Below are 24,228 nucleotides of genomic sequence, written 5' to 3'. Positions count from 1 at the left end.
TTGAGTAATATATATATTATATATATATATATACACATTAATGCTTCATTTCAAATTGATAATTCTGTATTCAGTGCATTTTTACAAAAAAAATGAAAAAGAGTATCTGTCAACCTACATAAAACTTCTCCTGTAAGTTCAACCTATTCTCTTTTCAGCACTTCTACATGTTGTAAGTTCAAGATCTTACAAACCCGAGTGATGTCATCAAATACATCATTTTCGTTGGAATTTGAAGAAATTAGAGCTATTAATTTATATACTTAACCTATAATAAAGGTAAATAAAGACAAGAGGGCCATCATGGCCCTATATCGCTCACCTGAGTAGAGTTGCTTGCTGGAACAAATTTCTTAGCTAAAACTTTAAGTTCTAGGCCTTCTGGTTTATTTTTAGCAAATTTATGAAGATTTCCCTATGCATGATCAAGCAACCCTGGGGCTGGGTCAATTTGACCCTGGGGGGGGTCAAGATTTGAACTTCTGGGTTTTGTTTTAGAAAATTTAGAAGATTTTTCTATGTAAAATCAAGTAACCCCATGGAGCGGATCCAATTTGATCCTGGGGGTCATGATTTGAACAAATTTTGTAGAAGTCTACTAGGCAATGCTACACGTCAAATATCTAAGCTCTAGGCCTTCTGGTTTATTTTTAAATTTTTTTTGAAGATTTTCATATGTAAAATCAAGTGACCCCGGCAGCAGGGCCAATTTTGACCCCGAGGGTCATGATTTAAACAAATTTTGTAGAGGTCTACTAGGCAATGCTTCATGTGAAATATCTAAGCTCTAGGCCTTCTGGTTTGTTTTTAGAAATTTTTTGAAGATTTTCATAAGTAAAATAAAGTGACCCCTTGGGCGGGGTCAATTTTGACCCCGGGGTCATGATTTGAACAACTTTAGTAGAGGTCCACTAGGCAATGCTACATGTCAAATATCTAAGCTCCAGGGCTTATGCTTTTTGAGAAGAAGATTTTTTAAAGATTTTCCTATGTAAAATCAAGTAACCCCTGGGGCGGGGGCATGATTTGAACAAACTTGGTAGAGGTCCACTAGGCTCTAGGGCTTCTGGTTTTTGAGAAGAAGATTTTTTAAGATTTTCCTATGCAAAATCAAGTGACCCCTGGGACGGGGTCAATTTTGAACCCGGGGTCATGATTTAAACAAATTTTGTAGAGGTCCACTAGGCAATGCTACATGTCATATATCTAAGCTCTAGGCCTTCTGGTTTATTTTTAGAAATTTTTTGAAGATTTTCATATGTAAAATCAAGTGACCCCTGGGGCAGGGTCAATTTTGACCCGGAGGTCATGATTTGAACAATTTTAGTAGAGGTCCACTAGACAATGCTAAATGTCAAATATCTAAGCTCTAGGGCTTCTGCTTTTTGAGAAAAAGATTTTTTAAGATTTTCCTATGTAAAATCTAGTGACCCCTGGGGCGGGGTCAATTTTGACCCCGGGGTCATGATTTGAACAAAATTGGTAGAGGTCCACTAGGCAATGCTTCACACCAAATATCTAAGCTCTAGGGCTTCTGGTTTTTGAGAAGAAGCTTTTTTAAGTTTTTCCTTTCGGTTTCCATGGCAACTAGAGTTCTCCATGGAATTCAATTCTTTGAATAATTTTGAAAGGGGGCCACCCAAGGATCATTCCTGTGAAGTTTGGTGTAATTCTGCCCAGTGGTTTTCAAGAAGAAGATTTTTTTACAAATTGTTGACCAACGACGCACGATGGACATCAAGCGGTCACAATAGCTCAACTTGTCACTTTGTGACAGGTGAGCTAAAAATACACACAAAAATATTTTTTCTTCAAAATAGCAGTTATGTCTATATTACAGTGTGCATGGCATACGGAGACATATTTAATAGATATTTTCCCCAACTAGATCAGTACTGTCAGGATATAGGTTAGTTATCATTGGTAAAACAGTCAAAAGTACAGTTCAGAGACAGCTGCAATGACTATAGCTTTTTCCTAGGGTTAAAATGCCCATGAAAACAGTTAGATGTGTGTACACAGGAATATTGTGTCCTCCTTGTGCAGTCATATGTTATTTGTTGACTGCAAGACTAAGTAAATTTCATATTAACTTAGTGGGATGGGGAGTATGGCCAAGGGGGAGTGGGGTGGGGGGTGTTGTAAGGATACTACAAAACAACATGGGGGATGAATTCCAAATAAAACCACAGGTGCACAACTTCACTTTCTGGACAACATTTCTATAATAAAGGTATAGTACAGGCAAACCTGTGTTTAAAATCACCTGGCTCTAAAGACCACATTTTGTTTCCCATTTTAACATTTACAGTGTATTTTAACCTGTGAATAAAGACCACCTCCCAGTAAAGACCACATGTTGGTTCTCCCAAGGTTAGTCTTTACAGGCAGGTTTGGCTGCATACATAAACAGCTCAGGACTTATCTTCAAGCTTTATTACAGTGAGACTCTAGCTATTTTACTAGTCTGGTTGAATGGGATCCTAGACCAATACTCAGATGCATAACGTTGCATGTGTACCTCTATGTCAAATATGTTTTAAAAATATGTTTTCAAACATTTAGGCAGACAAATGTTTAGCCAGACATTGAAAGGTATCTGCCTATCCTTACAAACTGGACACAGAAAGTCATCCAAAAACACATTTTATTACTAGAAATTTATCAAAACAATAAGTAACAAGGAATTAATTGTAGCCATTTCCACAGTTGCTTTGGATATGAACAAACTGTTTTAAAATATGTATCTGTAATGTAATTTATGTCCTTTAGGATGCCTCAATAGATATGCCTAAAGATGGTTGCACATATCTGCGGCATATGAAACTTTTCTTGTAGAAGACATAGTGTCTGGAGGCGGTCAAGCATCATCATATTAATACAGTTTGTGAGTTCAAACCACTAGGATTGATATCTCAAACTGATTTTTTCATTTCCTCATCATTTATATGACTTATACATACATTCAAATTGAACATCTTTTAACTGAATATAAAACATTACAGTTTTTCAATTTTCTAGCTAAAGGTGCGTCTTCTAATGCAAACACTAATAAAAAGCAAATTCTGTGAATTTACATCCTCCGCAGAATAGGTTGTACTGTGAATGGGGGGACTACTATTTTGGAAGATATTAATTTCCAGATATACACAAGTTATGTAAGATGTGCCATGGTTGGTTGGATCCTACATTTTACCAAATCAAAGGGAAAACTCCACCGTATACTGATGACTATTCGTATTAACTTTCATGAAGTTCAATCTATGGGTCACTTTGAAATGGTGGGAACTTGTAATTTTTAAAACATTTAAAGAGCATTAACTCTACAATACATTAAGTGATCTTGAAATGTGTGCAAGCACCACTGCCCTATAGTAACAAACAGTTGTGTTAACTTTCATAAAGATCCATCAATGGATTACTTTATGTGAGAATTTTTTAATAGTAAAACAACTGAAGGACAATAACTCTAGTTATTGAAGTGGTCCCGACAAAAGTTGCACTGCACCACTGCCCTTTAGTGATCTACAGTTGAGTGAAGTTTCATGAAGGTCCATCAATAGGTTACTTACAGTAAAAAATCCCTTACTTTTACCAGTTTGGGAGAAAAAACTCTGTTTTATCTGGGTCGAGGAGTGAGCAAATGTCATACGTTAATTAATAATTATACAAGGTTTGGTGATTCTAACTAAAATACTTGTTTTGAATTACAAGCATTTACAACATTTTTTCTATCAAATCAAGGGGGAAAACTCTTTATCAGGTCAAGGGGAATAACACGATATGAGAGCAAAGGGCATGCGATAATTAATAATTATGTGAGGTTTGGTTAGTCTAGCCAAATACTTTTTGAATCATAAGATTTTTGTCAATTTCGAACAGACTAGCGGCTACACGGATGAACAACACCAAAACAATATCCCTCTGCCTTCCCAGTGGGAAAATTACGATATTCTAAAATCATTAATATTGTATTTCCAGTTTATTTCAATCAGTGATAAATCTGCTTCAACCTTCTGGTTTCAGTACAAAAGTAACATTACTAGAATTTATCTCAGAAAATAGCTTCATATAAAGATCCAATGAAGAATATTGTACCAAAAAATTAAAGCACGCTGATTAAAAACAATTCTCATTTTATTTATCTGTAAAACTAGGAATAGACAAGCTCAAGCCTTGACAAATCAACCTTCTCGACAAAAAAAAAGAAATTTAATAAAAGCAAAATTTTCAAACAAAATGAGATTTTACATATTCAAAAAGAAGAATCATGAAGCCTGTGCACAAAGTTATGCCAAAAACTATACCAAGATGTTTCCGACTACAATGTATCTTTAACAGTTCTTCTCCCTAGATTAACATAAAAACCTGAATGGCTGAACAGAATGTGTACACAAAAAAAAATAGTGTAATTGAATATCTCTATATTGCTTAACAATAGCATCAGAATGTGTACAGAAAATGTGTGTTAAGGCAGCTTTTGATATTGCTTGTAAACAACATAATGATTTTCAACTGTTTCATAGTAACTTGTACTTATACAATGTATGTTTCAGTAAATTTGCACCATTTATGCACTTGTCCGAATGATCTCAAATACTAGTATCAGTGTAAAATGAAAGATTCAAATATTTCTTATCATTTGATTATATGCAATACAAGATAGCCACGTTTTATTCAACCACAACAAAAAAGAACTCATTTATGTTACCGGTAGTTAGAAGAGAACACTCATTAAATAATTAGTGAGTTTAGTTAAGTCTCGTTCTCGATCATGATTGGCTAGCACATTCCTGACTTTTTCTTCTTGGTCATCATCTGGGAATATTGTTCTCAATTCTTTAAACAAATCTTCTGTCTCTTCATCTGTCCTTGGAATACCTTGAACTTTACCTCTAAATGAACCCTGCTGACCTTTCTGTGTATTTTTCCACTGACCTTTGACCTGCTTTGTTCCTTGTGTAGAACTATCAGCTTCATCAAACTGATGGGCATCTAACTGTTTTTGTACAGGTGTTTTATTTTTAGCACTACTTCCCTGTTTCTGATATGGTTGGTTATTTTCAGAGTTATGAACATTCTGGTTAACTGCTTTGGCAAAATTACCTTTTCCATGCGGAAAATGTCCCTGACCTTGCTGGAAATTGCCTTGACCTTGCTGATAATATCCCTGACCTTGCGGCAAATGTCCTTGACCTTGTGGCAATTGCCCTTGGCCTTGCGGAAAATGTCCATGCCCTGAAGGTTGTGGGTATTGCTGCTGATAATTTTGTTGCTGCTGCTGATAATGTTGCTGCTGCTGATGATAATTGTACCCTTGCTTTTGTCTGAAAATTTTCCAGAAATACATGTATTCACATAGACAAGTATAATATCTTGGGTATTTATAATGCACTCTTTCAGAAATGTAAAACATTTGAAACTGTGTTGCATGTACCATTTACAGTTATATTATAATTCCATAACCAAAAAGATACCAAAAACTATTATTGATAACAACAGCTACTTTGACTAATGGCACTATACTGCCCTGTATGTATTTATTAGGTTTCATGTCAAAATCTTTTTCTTAAGATAAAACCTGGATACATTTTTTTATCAACTTGTTGCCATAACAACCACAAATTTTGATACATCAAAAGAAAAGAGTCAAACAAGAATGCTCCTTAATGCAGACATTTGGCGTCAACCACTTTCCTTCCTCTGCCCCTGCGAACAGTCACATATCTTTTAGCCATTTAGCCATGATCAATGCATTAAATGTAAGAAAGTACTTTTAAATTACTTTAAGGTAGTTCTGCACGTCTGATAAACCGGAAGTGATGGCATAACGTCATTTATCTGGAAAACGTAGAATAAAGCCTGGATTTGGAATACGAAAATGAAAATCATTTTATGAATTAGTTGAAATATGTAAGTAAAACAAGAGCTGTCCGTAAGACAGCGCGCTCGACTTTTCTCAGTGCTTGACTCAAAATCAGAGCTTTGCCAGTAAAAACTTTATAAAACCTTAAACAAACATTCTAAGTTAAAAAGGGGCATAACTTTGACAACCTTCAAAGCAAAGTTATAGGGATTGTTTCACCAAGTGTACACTTTGATAGTTAATAACTATTTTAAGTTTCAAGTCAATAGCTTTGATAGTAACAGAGATATTTGACTTTATCAGAAACTTAAACAAGAGCTGTCGGATGACAGCGCACTCGACTATTCAAAGAATTGATTGAAGAATGGGGTCAAAATATTACCACAGATATTCAGACAAAAGAAAAAAAAGATTAGACAAACCATGTTCCTGTATTTGTGGATTTCAAGAAGTTTTCACTAAATGGCAACGTGTGAACCAATTTCAAAGTCCAAAAAGGGCCATACTTCAGCCAAAATAGTTGTCAAAGTTATGTACTCTTGCCTACAGATTGAAATCATGATGATAAACAAGTGTTCAAAGTTTAAAAGCAATATGTCAAATAGTTTTGACAAAACATGGACTTGTATGAAAACAGAACAAATTTCCAAGTCCAAAAAAGGGCCATAATTCAGCCAAAATAGATGACAGAGTTATGTGCTCTTTCCTACAGATAGAGACTATTATACTAAACATGTGATAAAAGTTTCAAAGCCATATGTCAAACACTTTACACAAAATATTAATTGGTACGGAAAACTTAACCCAGATTTCTAAGTCAAAAGTGGCCGTAATTCAGTCAAAATCCTTGATGGAGTTATGTACTCTTGTCTATAACTAGACATGCTGATGGTAAACAGGTGCTGAAAGTTTCGGAGCTTTATCTCAAAAGACTTTGTCAAAAGATGAACTGGTACGAAAAACTTAACCCAGATTTCTAAGTCAAAAGGGGCCATAATTCAGCCAAATTCCTTGATGGAGTTATGTTCTCTTGCCTACAACTGGGCATGGTGATGGTAAACAAGTGTTGAAAGTTTCAAAGCTTTATCTAAAAAGACTTTGTCCAAATATGAACTGGTACGAAAAACTTAACCGAGATTTCTAAGACAATAGGGGCCATAATTCAGCCAAAATCCTTGATGGAGTTATGTGCTCTTGCCTATAAATGGTCATGGTGATGGTAAACAACTGTTGAAAAGTTTCAAAGCTTTATCTCAAAAGACTTTGTCAAAATGTGGACTGGTACGAAAAACTTAACCAAGGTGTGACGCCGACGCCGACACCGACACCGACGCCGTGGTGAGTAGGATAGCTCTACTTATTCTTCGAATAGTCGAGCTAAAAAAATCTAAGTCAAAAAGGGGCATAACTCCATCAAAATTCATATGAGAGTTATGGGTGTTGTTTCTCCTGATGTAGACTTTGATAATAAATAACTATTTCAAGTTTCAAGTCAATAGCTTTGATAGTAACAGAGATATTTGATCTTTAACCAAAAATTCTAAGTTAAAAAGGGGCATAACTCCATCAAAATTCAAATCAGAGTCGTGGGGATTGTTTCTCCTGGTGTAGAATTGGATAGCAGATAACTATTTTAAGTTTCAAGTAGGGATGGGAATGAAAATTCGAATATTCAAAAATCGGCGGAATATTTGAATATGAAAATCAAATTCGAATATTCGTAAATTAGTGTATATTTTTTTTACCAAAATAAGTATCGTTGATTTTGGGCAATATAAGCATGCTAATTCTGCAGAATAAAACCATTTGTTCTGTCGTGTTTGTTTATCGTTTATCAAAAAATGTCCAATTAACAAGAAAATTGCAATGCATAATTGGCAGGGGCCACCGTTATGGATTAACAGTTTGCAACAGGCGTAATTGTGATGCATGTCAAAAATTGTTCAATTAACAAGAAAATTGCAATGCATAATTGGCATGGGTCATCATTACGGATTAACAGTTTGTAGCAGCCTCTTTATCTTTTGTTCATTTTTATTGTATTTTTTTCGAAAACAATACCAAACTTGTAGATATTGTTGATCTTTTTCCAATATTTTGTATGACATTTCAGACCGTCCGCAGAATCGGGTTTCATCCACAGCGCCCGGGCAATCGGCCGTATTTGAAATAAATTTTGTAGTAGATTATAACAAAATCAAGAAGTAATATATGATTTATGCATAAGATAATACTGAAGGAGGTTTAAGTCTGCCTTCGTTAAGTTTATAGCTTTTTACACGCTGATTGAAACTTTTCAAAATGGCCACGGTAATACAACAGCGCGACACGTGCTTATATCGGACTTTCTGCTATTATTAGATAATGTTGCAGCGTTCTAAATTATAATCGATTTGAACTGGGTTTTTTATGTACAATTTTGAAGCTAAAACACTGAATTAGTTCAACATGTTCATGATTATACTGACAGAATCATGAAATAAAATGCTAGGGTTGGCGGGGTTAACTAGGCCTTATTATGTTCGATGATTCACGTGTTTAACTACGGAATATATTGTGTATATGCCAGTCATTAAATAAGAATTTAAAAATTCCATTAAAACAGGTCGAATATTCGAATATATTCGAATATGGCAAACCAAATATTCGAATATTGATTTCAGTATTCGTTCCCATCCCCAGTTTCAAGTCAATAGTTTTGATAGTAACAGAGATATTTGACTTTATCAAAAACTTTAAACGAAAATTCTATGTTAACAAGAGGACCATGATGGTCCTGAATCGCTCACCTATCCCCACATGACCCAGTGTTGAACTCAGTATGATGTCATTATTTCTATTATTTGACATAGTGACCTAGTTTTTGAGCACATGTGACCTAGATATCATCAAGATAAAAATTCTGACCAATTTTCATGAAGATCCATTGAAAAATATGGCCTCTAGAGAGGTCACAAGGTTTTTCTAATATTTGACCTAATGGCCTAGTTTTTGAAGGCAAGTGACCCACTTTTAAACTTGACCTAGATATCATCAAGGTGAACATTCTCACCAATTTTCATAAGATCTCGTGAAAAATATGGCCTCTAGAGAGGTCACAAGGTTTTTCTATTTTTCGACCTACTGACCTAGTTTTTGACCGCACATGACCCAGTTACAAACCTGATCTAGATATCATCAAGCTGAACATTCTCACCAATTTTCATGAAGATCCGTTGAGAAATATGGTCTCTAGAGAGGTCACAAGGTTTTTTCTATTTCTAGACCTACTGACCTAGTTTTTAACCTCACGTGACCCAGTTTCGAACTTGACTTAGATATCATCAAGGTGAACATTCTGACCAATAATCATGAAGATCTCATGAAAAATATGGCCTCTAGAGAGGTCACAAGGTTTTTCTATTTTTAGATCTACTGACCTAGTTTTTAACCCCATGTGACCCAGTTTTGAACTTGACCTAGATATCTTCAAGGTAAACACTCTGACCAATTTTCATGAATATCCATTGAAAAATATCGCCTCTAGAGAGGTCACAAGGTTTTCCTATTTTTAGACCTACTGACCTAGTTTTTGACCGCACGTGACCCAATTTCGAACTTGACCTAGATATCATCAAGGTAACCATTCTGACCAATTTTTATGAAGTTCCATTGAGAAATATGGCCTCTAGAGAGGTCACAAGGTTTTTCTATTTTTAGATCTACTGACCTAGTTTTTGACCCCACATGACCCAGTTTCGAACTTGACCTAGATATCATCAAGGTGAACATTCTGACCAATATTCATGAAGATCTCATGAAAAATATGGCCTCTAGAGAGGTCACAAGGTTTTTCTATTTTTAGATCTACTGACCTAGTTTTTAACCCCACGTGACCCAGTTTCGAACTTGACCTAAATATCATCAAGGTGAACATTCTGACCAATTTTCATGAAGATCCATTGAGAAATATGGCCTCTAGAGAGGTCACAAGGTTTTTCTATTTTTAGACCTAATGACCTAGTTTTTGACCCCACGTGACCCAGTTTCGAACTTGACCTAGATATCATCAAGGTAAACATTCTGACGAATATTCATGAAGATCTCATGAAAAATATGGCCTCTAGAGAGGTCACAAGGTTTTTCTATTTTTAGACCTACTGACCTAGTTTTTGAACCCACGTGACCCAGTTTCGAACTTGACCTAGATATCATCAAGGTGGACATTCTGACCAATTTTCAGGAAAATCTTATGAAATATATGGCCTCTAGAGAGGTCACAAGGTTTTTCTATTTTTAGACCTACTGACCTAGTTTTTGATGGCACGTGAACCAGTTTCGAACTTGACCTAGATATCATCAAGATGAACATTCTGACCAACTTTCATAAAGATCCCATGAAAAATGTGACCTCTAGAGTGGTCACAAGCAAAAGTTAACGGACGCATGGACGCACGCACGGACGGATGACGGACGACGGACACCGCGCGATCACAAAAGCTCACCTTGTCACTTTGTGACAGGTGAGCTAAAAAGGGGCATAACTGCATCAAAATTCAAATCAGAGTTATGGGGATTGTTTCTCCTGGTGTACACTTTGATAGTAAATAACTATTTTAAGTTTCAAGTCAATATCTTTGATAGTAATAGAGATATTTGACTTTATCAAAAACTTTAACCAATGGCGACGCTGATGCCGACACCGGGGCGAGTGCAATAGCTCTACTTTTTCTTCGAAAAGTCGAGCTAATTATTACAATGGCACTGCTGCTATATTTCTAAAGTCAAAATATGATATTAAGACATATAACACGTTAAAATATTCAAAATAATGTCTCAAAATAGCGTGAAATGTCCAGTTCACTTTAATCATTGTCAAATATCTCAAAATTAAGCACATGGACTTATACATTTTATTTCACCAAATTATAGGCCATGTGTTTATTTACAAAATCTACATTGTTGAAAAATTTCTGTTCGCGAAAATGTTATGAAAGTAATGATTTTCCCTTAGAATCCCATTATGAAATATTGTGCGAGGTCCAAATTTTTCAAATCAGTCTAGCAAACAAGAGGACCATGATGGTCCTGAATCGCTCACCTATCCCCACATGACCCAGTGTTGAACTGAGTATGACGTCGTTATTTCTATTATTTGACATAGTGACCTAGTTTTTGAGCACAAGTGACCTAGATATCATCAAGATAAAAAATTCTGACCAATTTTCATGAAGATCCATTGAAAAATATGGCCTCTAGAGAGGTCACAAGGTTTTTCTATTTTTCGACCTACTGACCTAGTTTTTGACCGCACATGACCCAGTTACGAACCTGACCTAGATATCATCAAGGTGAACATTCTCACCAGTTTTCATGAAGATCCATTGAGAAATATGGCCTCTAGAGAGGTCACAAGGTTTTTCTATCTTTAGACCTACTGACCTAGTTTTTGACCCCACGTGACCCAGTTTCAAAACTGACCTAGATATCATCAAGGTAAACATTCTGACCAATATTCATGAAGATCTCATGAAAAATATGGCCTCTAGAGAGGTCACAAGGATTTTCTATTTTTAGATCTACTGACCTAGTTTTTAACCCCACGTGACCCAGTTTCAAACCTGATCTAGATATCATCAAGGTAAACATTCTGACCAATTTTCCTGAAGATCCATTGAAAAATATGGCCTCTAGAGAGGTCACAAGGTTTTCCTATTTTTAGACCTACTGACCTAGTTTTTGACCGCACGTGATCCAGTTTCGAACTTGACCTAGATATCATCAAGGTGAACATTCTGACCAATTTTCATGAAGATCCATTGAGAAATATGGCCTCTAGAGAGGTCACAAGGTTTTTCTATTTTTAGACCTACTGACCTAGTTTTTGATCCAACATGACCCAGTATCGAACTTAACCTAGATATCATCAAGGTGAACATTCTGTCCAATATTCATGAAGATCTCATGAAAAATATGGCCTCTAGAGAGGTCACAAGGTTTTTCTATTTTTAGATCTACTGACCTAGTTTTTACCCCTACATGACCCAGTTTCGAACTTGACCTAGATATCATCACGGTGAACATTCTGACCAATTTTCATGAAGATCCACTGAGAAATATGGCCTCTAGAGAGGTCAAAAGGTTTTTCTATTTTTTGACCTAATGACCTAGTTTTTGACCCCACGTGACCCAGTTTCAAACTTGACCTAGATATCATCAAGGTGAACATTCTGACGAATATTCATGAAGATCTCATGAAAAATATGGCCTCTAGAGAGGTCACAAGGTTTTTCTATTTTTAGACCTACTGACCTAGTTTTCGACCCTACGTGACCCAGTTTCGAACTTGACCTAGATATCATCAAGGTGAACATTCTGACCAATTTTCATGAAGATCTTATGAAATATATGGCCTCTAGAGAGGTCACAAGGGTTTTCTATTTTTAGACCTACTGACCTAGTTTTTGATGGCACGTGACCCAGTTTCGAACTTGACCTAGATATCATCAAGGTGAACATTCTGACCAACTTTCATAAAGATCCCATGAAAAATGTGACCTCTAGAGTGGTCACAAGCAAAAGTTTACGGACGGACGGACGCACGCACGCACGCACGCACGGACGGACGACGGACGCCGCGCTATCACAAAAGCTCACCTTGTCACTTTGTGACAGGTGAGCTAAAAATCAAGCACACGACCCTATCTTTTTATTTGCTAATTTTCTAGGTATATTCTGAAGTTTTGAAAAATCAGAGTTTAATCAAATTCTACATTGTAGAAAAAATATCGATTCAAACGTGCAGAACTACCTTAAATGCAAAGATAGTATGTGGGAAATTTTTTAAAACATGGTAAGTTGTAACAAAAAATGTTTTATGATGAAGAAATCTGGTATATCAAGTTAATTTTAAAATGGCTAAAAGATACTGGTTGACAGTTTGCAGCCCTTTACAGTTGGCCGCAGCAGAAACAGGGAAGGGTGCTGACCCAAAGTGCTGTGTCTGTGTTCTCTAAGGGTGCCAATGCTTGCAATTAGGCAATAAGCAAGTGTACCAAACTCAAATTTTCACCAAGAAATACCCTTTTTAATACAAAAAAAATTCTTAATTCTGACGAATTCATTATTGCAAGAGAAATTTAAGGTCCCTGGCCTACTTACTCATCTAATGATAACAGATTCAAACTTTAGCCCTTGTACTGTTCAAGAAAAGTGGACTTAACAACACTGATGCTGATAGTAAGTGACAACAATGCATGTTAGATTAACTAGAGCTAAAACGGTTACCCCAAATTCAACTTCATAACCTGCTTTTACTGTCAGACTGAGATAATATTCATACATCATTCTTTAAAGTAGCCAAAATGACCATGCAAACAATGAAGCCAATCATGTGAAACATACCTTGGAATGCCTGGTACTTGTTGTTTGAAGACTGTCAAGAAATCATCCAGACATGGACCATCTCTCCCCAAGGGATCATTTGGTGGCATAAATCTATCCCTTACAAAACTGTACATCAATAATCTGAAAGATAAAATCAATATAAATCTTTACTTCTTACTGGCTTTTTCTTTGATACATTTCATTATTAAATATTTGCATTTGCCCTATTCGTTTTGACGATGTCTGCGTATAGTCAGAGAGAACGTTCTTTAGAGGATGTTACAGTTGTTCTGTCTGGTGAACAGAATGGTCTGGAAGCTAGTATCAAAATATAGGAACATCATACCTCTCTTCGATCAATTTTCTCCATCCAGCTTTTTCCGTCATGAGATCCCTATACTGGTCATTTGATACAATAATACCATCTTCTGCCTCCGCAAGCTCCAACACAAACCTACAAAACAAAAAAAATGTAATGTTCTGTATAAACCATCTATTCTTTAATAGATCAACACAATCTGGCTACTTCAAACTGGCTACTTCAAATTAAAACATATTTTGGGAATTATCCAACTGGCTGCTAAGGTCAAATGACTGCTTACCATAGGTGGCTGCTAAGACAGGATCAACTGTGTCACCTGAAATACTGCCACCTCAGGTGTTTTCTCCCACACCTTTACCATTTACTAACTCTTAAAATAAGGAACCCATCATGGCATGGATGGATGCTTGCTCCAGAATTTCAGCAACATATTCATTGATTTTGTAATTTTAATTCAAACATTTTGACTTGCTACAGTATAGCAAAGTTTAATTTGCTTGAGTATTACTTAGTAAGAATTCACCAGAAGTGTTATTAAATAAGCTTCCATCTTCCATTTATTATTACTTCCCTTTATGGTTCTTAATTGTTTCAATCAATCAATGTTGCATTTAACAGTGATAAGCCAATTCAATAATCAACATCATTAGCTGCTTCTAATTCTGTATCAACTTTTGTTTAGTTATAAATGTAACCAAGATGGAAAAAATGAAGGCTATAACATTTTTTAACAATCATTTCTTCTTAATATTTGCACCTTAAGGTGGAATGCGCCCCAAATTTTTTTGCCGAATATTGTCCTGAAATTTATACTGTACAAAATTCAGGATATATGCGATTAAGTTCCGGTTTTACTTTTTCGCCATATGGTTCGTGTTTTTTGCTATTGTGTCACAAACATGGCCCCTGACGTCACTTTTCATGCAACACCCAGTTCCGAGTGTTTTCGACATTCTTCCTTTCCCGCGCTCTGAATGTTGTATAAATGAAAAATACAAAATAATGTTCATTTTGCAAACATAAAATACTACTCAATGGTATAAAATTCAGTGAAATGAAATTGACGCTTAGGACGTCAGTGACGATTTTGTGACGTCAGAACAGAAAAATTCACATCAAGTTTTGCTATAAATTTTGTCTTAAAATTCAGTTTATAAAAAATCGGCTCGATAAAAAAAAGTATAATTTTGGTATGTTGTTTCGCAATGTGTGTACATCTAGTAGACACATAAATACTTAGGGGTCACCGACTTTAATTTTTTGCAATATAACATAACTTTACCCTCACCCCCACATGGTTTGTGGCTATATGACGTTAGAGTAAAAAAGAATGTGTTTCAACTTACACAACTCACGTTCGTGTTAAAAACGAGATGTATTTATTATAAGAAATTTTCACGATATATTCGATCTCAACTTCAGATGCCATGTACTAGTGAAAGGAAACACCTTTGACAAAATGTATATCTTGTACAATTGTCCGTAAGTATTTGACCTGACACTCATCAATCTTCGCTAATATTTTCGGACGTTTTCGTTACTTTACGCAATATTGTATCCTGAAAAGATCTAAAATTACACAAATAACCTTCATAGTTAACCGTCTGACTTCCTCGCAAGTTACCACGGGTACGAAATTACCTCAGACCATTTTTTAAATTCAATATGATGAAGTGTCACCGTATTTGCTTTTATTCTTACAATATTTTTTGCGACGATTTTCACCAATTCTAATTGATTTCTCTTGTAGTTTCTATTTTCGGGAGAAATTTGTCTTTTTATCTTAGATACTTTAAAGATTTTACTCGACACTTACTACAAAATATCTTGAATACAAGTATATTTCTTTCAATAAATGAACCATAAAAAAGAAATAGATTAGTGTATTAATTTTCCGTCCTGTAAAATTGGAGATAAAATTTGAAAAAAAAAGATGTTAGACTGAGGATTACAACCCACAACTCCGAGATTGATGGCTAATCGTTTTGTCCCCGCAGCCACTTGCACATGCAATATTTTTTAAATCCTATAAAGAATACTTACGCAGCATTTATTTCTCTATTGAGGGCCAGGTCAATACTTATGGACAATATATCCACTTTTATCATCCATTTGTTATTCCTATTGATGGTTTCAAAATGCAGATTCAAAGCTTGAAAAATAGATGTTACTAATCTTCTCAGTCTAAGGCAAAATGCTAACTTTGCTTTGTAAAAAAGCTAGTATGCGGTCAGTTGATGATTTAATTTCGTGAAAATAGGTACTTTAAACATTTAGAATTTTCGTTCTTATGTAATTTTATCATATGAGGGTTTCCCTGATTTTACCAGACATATTCATCGACGCAAGTCGGACTGTTGCTCCATTTCACATGTATTATCAGCACGAAAACAGTATACCAGATCCTATATCTGATATGAAATTACAGTTTTTACACGGATTAATTTATTGTAAATCATGAAACAAATTCTACCAATTTAGACACCAATCTCCACGAGATTACGAGTTGAGAGAAGAGTCTGTTCTATACGCATAATGCTGAGTAAACGACTAGCGATCAAAGCCCCGACCTTCCGCACGACAGAGACAAAGAGACAAAGACAGTGAGGTCATAGTAAGGCAGAGTAGCTAGTCCAGCAAACAGACTTTATTCTTAAAACAAGAGGTCCATGATGGTCTGATAGTACTATCCACATGACCAGAGTTTAATGTTTGACGGTCGTTTTTTATTAATAGACATAAGTGGGGCCTATTTTTTGAGACATTGACTAGTATCATCAAGATAAAAAATTCTGAACCAATTTTCATGAAGATCCATTGAAAATTATGGCTCAGAGAGAGTCACAAGGTTTTTCTATTTTTCGACCTAATGACCTATGTTTTGAAGCACGTGACCCACTTTAAACTTGACTAGATCATCAAGGTGAACATCACCAATTTCATTGAAAAGTCTCGATAGATAAAATATGGCTTAGAGAGTTCACAAGTATTGTCTATTTTTAAGACCTATGACTTGTTTTTTGAGACACATGACCTTTTTACAAACCTGACCTTTGAATTCATCAGCTGACATCTCACAGTTTTCATGAAGATTTCCATTGAAATATGCCTTAGAGAGGTCACAAGTTTTTTATTATTTCGACTAATGACGTTTTTGACCACGTGTACCAGTTTCGAACTGATCTAGATATAATCAAGGTAAATATTGACAAATAATCTGAGGACCATGAAAATTTTGGCCTCTAGAGAGTCACAATGGTTTTTCTTTTTTATGATCTACTTGAACTAGTTCTTATCCACGTGACCAAGTTTTCGAAACATGATCAGATTTTCAAGTGATACATTCTGACGCAATTTTCCTGAATCCATTGAAAAATTTGGCTCTAGAGAGGTCACAAGGTTTTTTATTTTTATAACTATGACTAGTTTGACGCACGTGACCAAGTTCGGAATTGACCTAGAATGCATCAAGCGAAATTCTCACCAAGTTTTCATGAAGATCCATTGAGGAAATATGGCCTCTAGAGAGGTCACATGGTTTTTCTATTTTTAGACCTATAACTCTAGTTTTTGATCCACATAACCTAGTATCGAACTTGACCTAGATATCATCAAGGTAAACATTCTGACCAATATTCATGAAGATCTCATGAAAAATATGGCCTCTAGAGAGGTCACAAGGTTTTTCTATTTTTAGATCTACTGACCTAGTTTTTACCCCATGTGACCCAGATTCGAACTTGACCTAGATATCATCAAGCTGAACATTCTGACCAATTTTCATGAAGATCCATTGAGAAATATGGCCTCTAGAGAGGTCACAAGGTTTTTCTATTTTTAGACCTAATGACCTAGTTTTTGACCCCACGTGACCCAATTTCGAACTTGACCTAGATATCATCAAGGTGAACATTCTGACCAATATTCATGAAGATCTCATGAAAAATATGGCCTCTAGAGAGGTCACAAGGTTTTTCTATTTTTAGACCTACTGACCTAGTTTTTGACCCCACGTGACCCAGTTTAAAACTTGACCTAGATATCATCAAGGTGAACATTCTGACCAATTTTCATGAAGATCTTGTGAAATATATGGCCTCTAGAGAGGTCACAGGGTTTTTCTATTTTTAGACCTACTGACCTAGTTTTTGATGGCACGTGACCCAGTTTCGAACTTGACCTAGATATCATCAAGGTGAACATTCTGACCAACTTTCATAAAGATCCCATGAAAAATGTGACCTCTAGAGTGGTCACAAGCAAAAGTTTACGGACGGACGGACGCACGCACGCACGGACGGACGACGGACGACGGACGCCGCGCGATCACAAAAGCTCACCTTGTCACTTTGTGACAGGTGAGCTAAAAAGATCTTCAAATGACTATAAAGTATTGCAGCTGGTCAGACGCAGAGAATTTATTCTTCAGACGGTGTCTTTTTATTACAATCAAGCACAAATGCTGGTCCGATGCAAATAATTTATTTCTTGGCGGGAACCTTCTGATCAAGTGCAGTTACAAGCTCCTAATAATGAATGCTAGAAAATATTTCATAAAACCCTCACCAGTTGTAGCTTTCAGATTTAAGAAGTACGGAAAAAGTAAAAGCCGTTTCTGTTTCTCCGGATGCCCGGGATATAGATGTAGAAACTATAGTTTCGTGTTCACAATCTGAACACTTAAATCTTAATAATCATAAGTCATTTCAAGGAATCAACACACATAATACATGTTGATTAACCAATGATCAAAAGTCTTTTTCGATAATATCCTTAGATGCGAAATGTCATTTACATAATTTACACCCTTTATCAAATATCTCGTTAAGATATTTCAAGTCCGTTATCACTTGAATGTTATTACATGTTTAAAAAAATCGACTTTTTTCTTTAACACTTTCTTAGCAAATCTCACCATGTCTCTCAATACTTTCATGTCAATACATTTCATCAATTTATTCCGAATTTACCGTTAATACATGCAGCTTCGCATATTCTTTAGATTATTTTGTTAAAAAAATGACGATTAAACGTGTCATGTCTTAATAGGGTAGGGGTAAAATATCGTCAAATATTGAAAAATTAAAGTCGGTGACCCCTAAGTATTTATGTGTCTACTAGACGTACATACACTGCGAAACAACATACCAAAATTTTACGTTTTTTTATCGAGTCGATTACTTATAAACTGGATTTTAAGGCAAAATTTGTAACAAAACTTGATGCGAGTTTTTCCGTTCTGACGTCACAATATCGTCTCTGACGTCCTAGGCGTAAATCTTAATTCGCTGAATTTTATACCATTAAATAGCATTTTCTGAATGCAAAATGACAAATATTTTGTATTTTTCATCAATATGTCATTCAGAGCACAGGAAAGGAACAATACCGAAAACACCTGGAACTGGGCGTTGCACGAAAAGTGACGTCAGGGGCCATGTTTGTGACACAATAGCAAAAAACACAAACAATATGGCGACAAAGTAAAACCGGAGCTCAATCGCATATATCTTGAATTGTATACAGTATAAATTTCAGGACGAAATTCGGCAAAAAAATTTGGGCGCATTCCACCTTAAATAGTATCTAATAAAGGGAAATGTGATGCTATGGTGTCCCCTGACAGCTTTGCAATGAAGAGGAATGATCTAAAGAAATTGGAAGTGGGTCAACTATGGACCATTTATAAATGCACTATCATTTGGAATCCAGTCAGTAGTTTCTGTCAAGAAGATTCTCATTGTTTCCTCTATGTCTTTATAAAGAAAACCTGCAGTCCCCTGGGCCACTGGTGGCCATGGATTGAATAAAGGAAATATTGAAAAAAACAACTCAAAACTGTTTCTGTAAATGTATGTTGAAATAAGGCCTGAAGTATCTGACACAATCTGAAAATTTCAACTATAGCCATATCAGGAAAACCTGCCCTGTCCCCGAGCACAATGTTTGAACATAGCGGAATGATCTGTAAGTTGGCAGTGGGTCACCTAAGGAACATTTCTTTAATTCTAATTTAATATCAGACATGCAGTTTCTTACAAGATTGTTCAATTTACCACTTTAGCCATATATGGCCCATTGGCAGTCATGTTTAAACAAAGTAACAAGACCTGAAGTAATTTAGTAGAGGGTCTCCCAACGAATATTTCATAAAGATATTCTGATATAGTTCTGAATTTGATCTAGACTTCATTAACACATTCTGAAAGTTTGGTGAAGATCAGACAGAAAAGGGGACCTCTATTGTGTTGGTGTAAACATTTTTTTTTCTATAATTAGATCTAGTGACCTTGTTTTTAGACCTAGAAGATTCAGTTTCAAATTCATCAGAGAAGTTACTAAGGCAAACATTTTGACCAAGTTTCATTATGATTAAGCAAAAATAGTGACCTTTAGAGTAGTATTAAATTTAGTAAAACTCTGAACAACGCATGACAACAGACACAGAGGTATCACAACAGCTCACCTTGTGCACTTTATGCTAAGGTGAGCTAAAATATGTGTACAACTGAAAGACGATGGATATCATTTATACAAGATTTGCAATTTAAAACTAAACACTTCACCTGATTTGAGTCATCAATATTCAAATAAGGAACAAAGATATACCTAACTCAAGAGGTTCTGAGGAGATGATTACAATCTTAAGTGGGAATAATATAAAACTAGAGTGCCAAGACTTAAATGTTATCATAATATAACATCATAGTTTATAATTATATAAAAGTACCTATCGTCGTATGCAACCACAAGTTTCCTTCCAATCCTTCGAGATGGAGTAAACACTAAAACATCTTCCTCCTTCAGTTCAGACAGAATATTCTGATCTAGTATCATGTTAGTTTCACTTGGCTGATACTGTCGCCATAGAGGAACAAACACGGTGATCTTATCGTGCCCTCTCTGCCGGAAATAATCTACACAAAGTTTAATACCTTTACAGGAAAAATGCTTGCCATTACCATGTCTGTAAATAAAAAACATTTCGTATGATTGTTTGGGTTTTATTTTTGTCACAGTAAGACAATTTTAATTTATGTCAAATGGTGGCATTCAGGCTATAAAAAGTAAAAGACCCAATGATCTCCACACGACGGTATTTCAGGCATGAGCCCACATCTGGTTTGCTTTTTGGGACCGGGGCCAGGGTCCATGCAAGGGGGAATTTCGCATGATTTTTCCAAAAAAATCTTTTGAGGGGGAATTTCAAATGTGAAAAGAAATGCAAACAAATATAAACATTCTTTTCGATTCTGCTGATCCAAACCTGAATTCTGTTAATTATAAACTCTTCTGTATGAATTCTGCCAATTATAAACAACATTATTCAGTCATCACACTTGGTATTTTTTTCTCTCAGCTACTGAATTTTCGGAAACAGTAAAATTTTATGGCCAACAAGTCAACTGCAAAGCGCTTAGCACTGATGTTAATGGACTCGATGGGGGAATTTTTTTTTGAAAATAGGGTGAAAAAAACATACTATTTTGAGGGGGGAATGGGGCCTATATTCGGCCCCAAATTTTGCCAAATGAGAGCCCTGTCTCTTCATATCATTCATATTTTCAGATTCTAGGACAGTAAATCACCCATCCCCAAAAATAAAACAACTTATATAGAGATTCTGACAAAAGCTAAGGAATATTTGAAAAATCTACAGAAAACTGCCCATATTAGGGTTAAGAAAATATACATATATACCGAGATGTTTTTAAGCACTATATTTTTTCATTTACTACGAAATCTCTGGATTATCTTATACAGAAAAAAAAATAAAAATTCCTTAGAAACTTCAATTTTTTTTCAAAAAAGTTAGTAAATACAGACAAATAAATTTGCAGATGACCTGTGGGCCAAGACAATAGAAAATTTACTTACGTCATGGCTACATTAGAGCCATCTATGATAATGTATCTTAACTCTGCTCCAACAGTTCTACTCTGTCCTTGTGGTGCCATCTTGTTATATCCTCCAAGTGGAGCATTCACAGGTGTTACAACTTGCGTAGGTTTTCTAAAATTGCCCCTGCCCACAGGTCCCGACCATTGTGTTCCACTCTGTGCCCCAAAAGCACGATTTGGTGAATTTTGTCTTTGATTATTATTTCCTGAAGCAAGTTGAGGCCATTGTGACTGGTTATTCCTGCCTTTGCAATTTTTACGTTTAGGTGTTGTCTGAAATGGTTCATCAGTAGATTTACCACCACCTGGTTCAGTCTGTCCCTGATCCTTACTCCAAACCCTTAAAACACATGTTTGTTCATCATCATTTGAATAGGTTTTATTATCATTTTCACCCGAGTCTAACCGAAACTGTTTATCATGCAAATCCGTCCTATCAGTCTTGATCTCAATACTTTGCTGCTGCTGTTTATTTTTCTTACGTTTATTTTTCCCTTTATTCTGTTTTTTCCCTGTCTGCCCTTGAGCATTTGGTTGTTTGGTCGGAGTTCCCTGCTGACTTTCAAAATTTTGACGTAACAGTTTTTGTCTCTCTGCATTTCGTTTTTTCAGTTCATCAACTGAACAATGTTCATCTTCAGTAAAGAAATCTCTCAATAACCTTTCCTTATACCCGTCAGGTAGTGAGGACTGATACTGCTCTTCTGGTGGTCTACCTGCATTAATTTTCTTATTCTGATCTGATACTTTGCCATCATCTTTTACTTTCAACGTTTCATCAACAACTGTTCTTTCATCAGTAACAAGATCAACAGTTTCAGTTTCTAAAATTACTACATCATCTCCACTGTCATTTTCATGTGATACATCAGCTTCTTGCAGGGAATTCAACAGATCAAGAAAATCAGAGGGCCGTGTTTTCTCATCAACAAACTGTAAAGCTTTAGTTACCTCGGCTTCCTGAAAGCCTACAGATGTACCAAAGCTGCGCAGATACTCTTGCTGTTTAGTTAATAAAGGGGTTACAGGTGGATTTATGTTTAATTCTGTCATTTTGTCCGCAAATGCTGTTGCTCCTGGAGAAGTTTGTTCTGTCTGTTCTTTATCAACATCTGTCGCTTTACTAGTCTCTTGAGTATCACCTTCATAAAACATCATTATTTTAGAACCTTTCAAAGATGTGTCCTTTTTGCCATCAGCAAAAAGTAAGTCATCATCAATATCATCTTGATCATCATCTTGTAGACAATTTACAAGTACTCTCTGAACAGCTGGTGTTGTTTTACGATAGTCATCAAAAGAACAGATGCCATCACTGTTAGCTGATAGAGCTCTCTCTAATACCGAGGAAAGTCTGGATGAAGCATTATGGGTATTTGGAGAAATTGTGATCACACCTTCATCTTGTCCATCTGTTTCATCATCAAACTGATCACAATCCGCACCAACAACTGCAGATCCTGCTAATTCCTCAATCTGTGACAAGGCTAAAGTCACAGCAAGATCTGTCCCAGTTATTTCAAACTGAGCAATTTTCTTTAATGGTCTTATAAATGCATTGGTAGTTTTTTCAATGTATTCTAAAGTTGATGGATCAGTTAATTCTGTGCATGATGAGGTTGGAAACTGTACTTGCCTTTTCTCTGTAGGGTTACACATAGCTGTGATATAATTCTGAAACAGGTAACATTATAATATTCATAATTTTAACATGTCAGAAACATTGCGGAATGACACTCATTTCACTTGGGTAATGATTACATTTTACTCAGACTTTATCATAGACTCCCTGTGTAAAATATCAAAACCTTAAACTCAAATCAAAGAATTTTAAAATTCATATATTTCAATGAAACTTCAAAATTTTGTAGTGTGTAGCATCTTCTGTGGCATGTGCAGTCAAAAATCGAATTTTATTTCTTCATAATGTGATATTTATTTCTAAAGTCACTATGTACTGTAATTGTAAAAATACTTTGTTTTACCCAAATTTATGGAAACTGGCAGATACTAGAAAATGCACATTGCAGTAACTTCTCTGACTTGTCAGTTAGAACTCATGATTGTCACGATAAAGTTATAAATTATTAAATGCCCAAAAGAAAACATCCTAAAACTCAAATTGTCTGGCTACATAATGGTTTAAAGACACTGATTCTGGTATGCCTGGTATGTGGCCTATGGAGATGATAAGGTCTGCGTATTGGCGATAAGGGCCAATACACAAGTCAGGACCATTGGTAGACTTGCTTCTGTTTATCATAATAAGCTACTGTATAGCTACTGTGCAGTAAATAAATTGCAGGTGATATTTCTCACCTTTATAGCAAATCAGTTCTCACCTTTATAACGAGTTTAGAAAGCTTGATTGAATTAGGGCTAAATAAACAAAGTGATAAGATACAACAGTGTTTTATCATATTTTTAATAAAGTAAGTTTTTTAACAATTACATCTCATTCATTATTGCTGTTTTTTATTATCAAAAATATAAAAAAAAATGCATTCAGGCACATACGTAGCTTTTAGAAGTAATAAATTCTTGTGTATTTTGAACAATGATATATCTTTATTGCTGGATTTTATTATACATAAAAGAAAGTTAACATTATTTTGACAACACAAGAGGAATTAAGCATTTTTAATATATAACATCCTTCTGTCTATATACCTTCTTTATCTATTAAAAATGCAACTGAACGCTTCTTTAATTTCTAATAAAATCCAGCAATTATCTTCTTTTTTGTTTGTTTTTATTTTGTTACTTTTGATAAA

At 35.4% G+C, this 24,228-nt stretch overlaps 1 protein-coding gene across 1 annotated transcript in view; it reads right to left on the bottom strand.

Annotated features, from left to right (window-relative positions):
* Positions 1 to 24,228, bottom strand: part of LOC123548518 (NEDD4-binding protein 1-like) — a 25,787-nt gene continuing 1,559 nt past the window's right edge. The window contains exons 2-6 of the mRNA XM_045335821.2: positions 21,432 to 23,128; positions 20,284 to 20,520; positions 13,578 to 13,685; positions 13,250 to 13,372; positions 1 to 5,327 (exon numbers count right to left, since the gene is read on the bottom strand). Of these exons, the coding sequence (XP_045191756.2) occupies positions 4,718 to 5,327; positions 13,250 to 13,372; positions 13,578 to 13,685; positions 20,284 to 20,520; positions 21,432 to 23,128 (2,775 nt within the window). The 3' untranslated portion in view covers positions 1 to 4,717. The remainder of the gene's footprint in view (positions 5,328 to 13,249; positions 13,373 to 13,577; positions 13,686 to 20,283; positions 20,521 to 21,431; positions 23,129 to 24,228) is intronic.

This window comes from Mercenaria mercenaria, chromosome 6, assembly GCF_021730395.1.
Source record: "Mercenaria mercenaria strain notata chromosome 6, MADL_Memer_1, whole genome shotgun sequence".
In the NCBI taxonomy this organism is placed as follows: Eukaryota; Metazoa; Mollusca; class Bivalvia; order Venerida; family Veneridae; genus Mercenaria; species Mercenaria mercenaria.
This window is presented reverse-complemented; position numbering and strand designations above follow the sequence as displayed.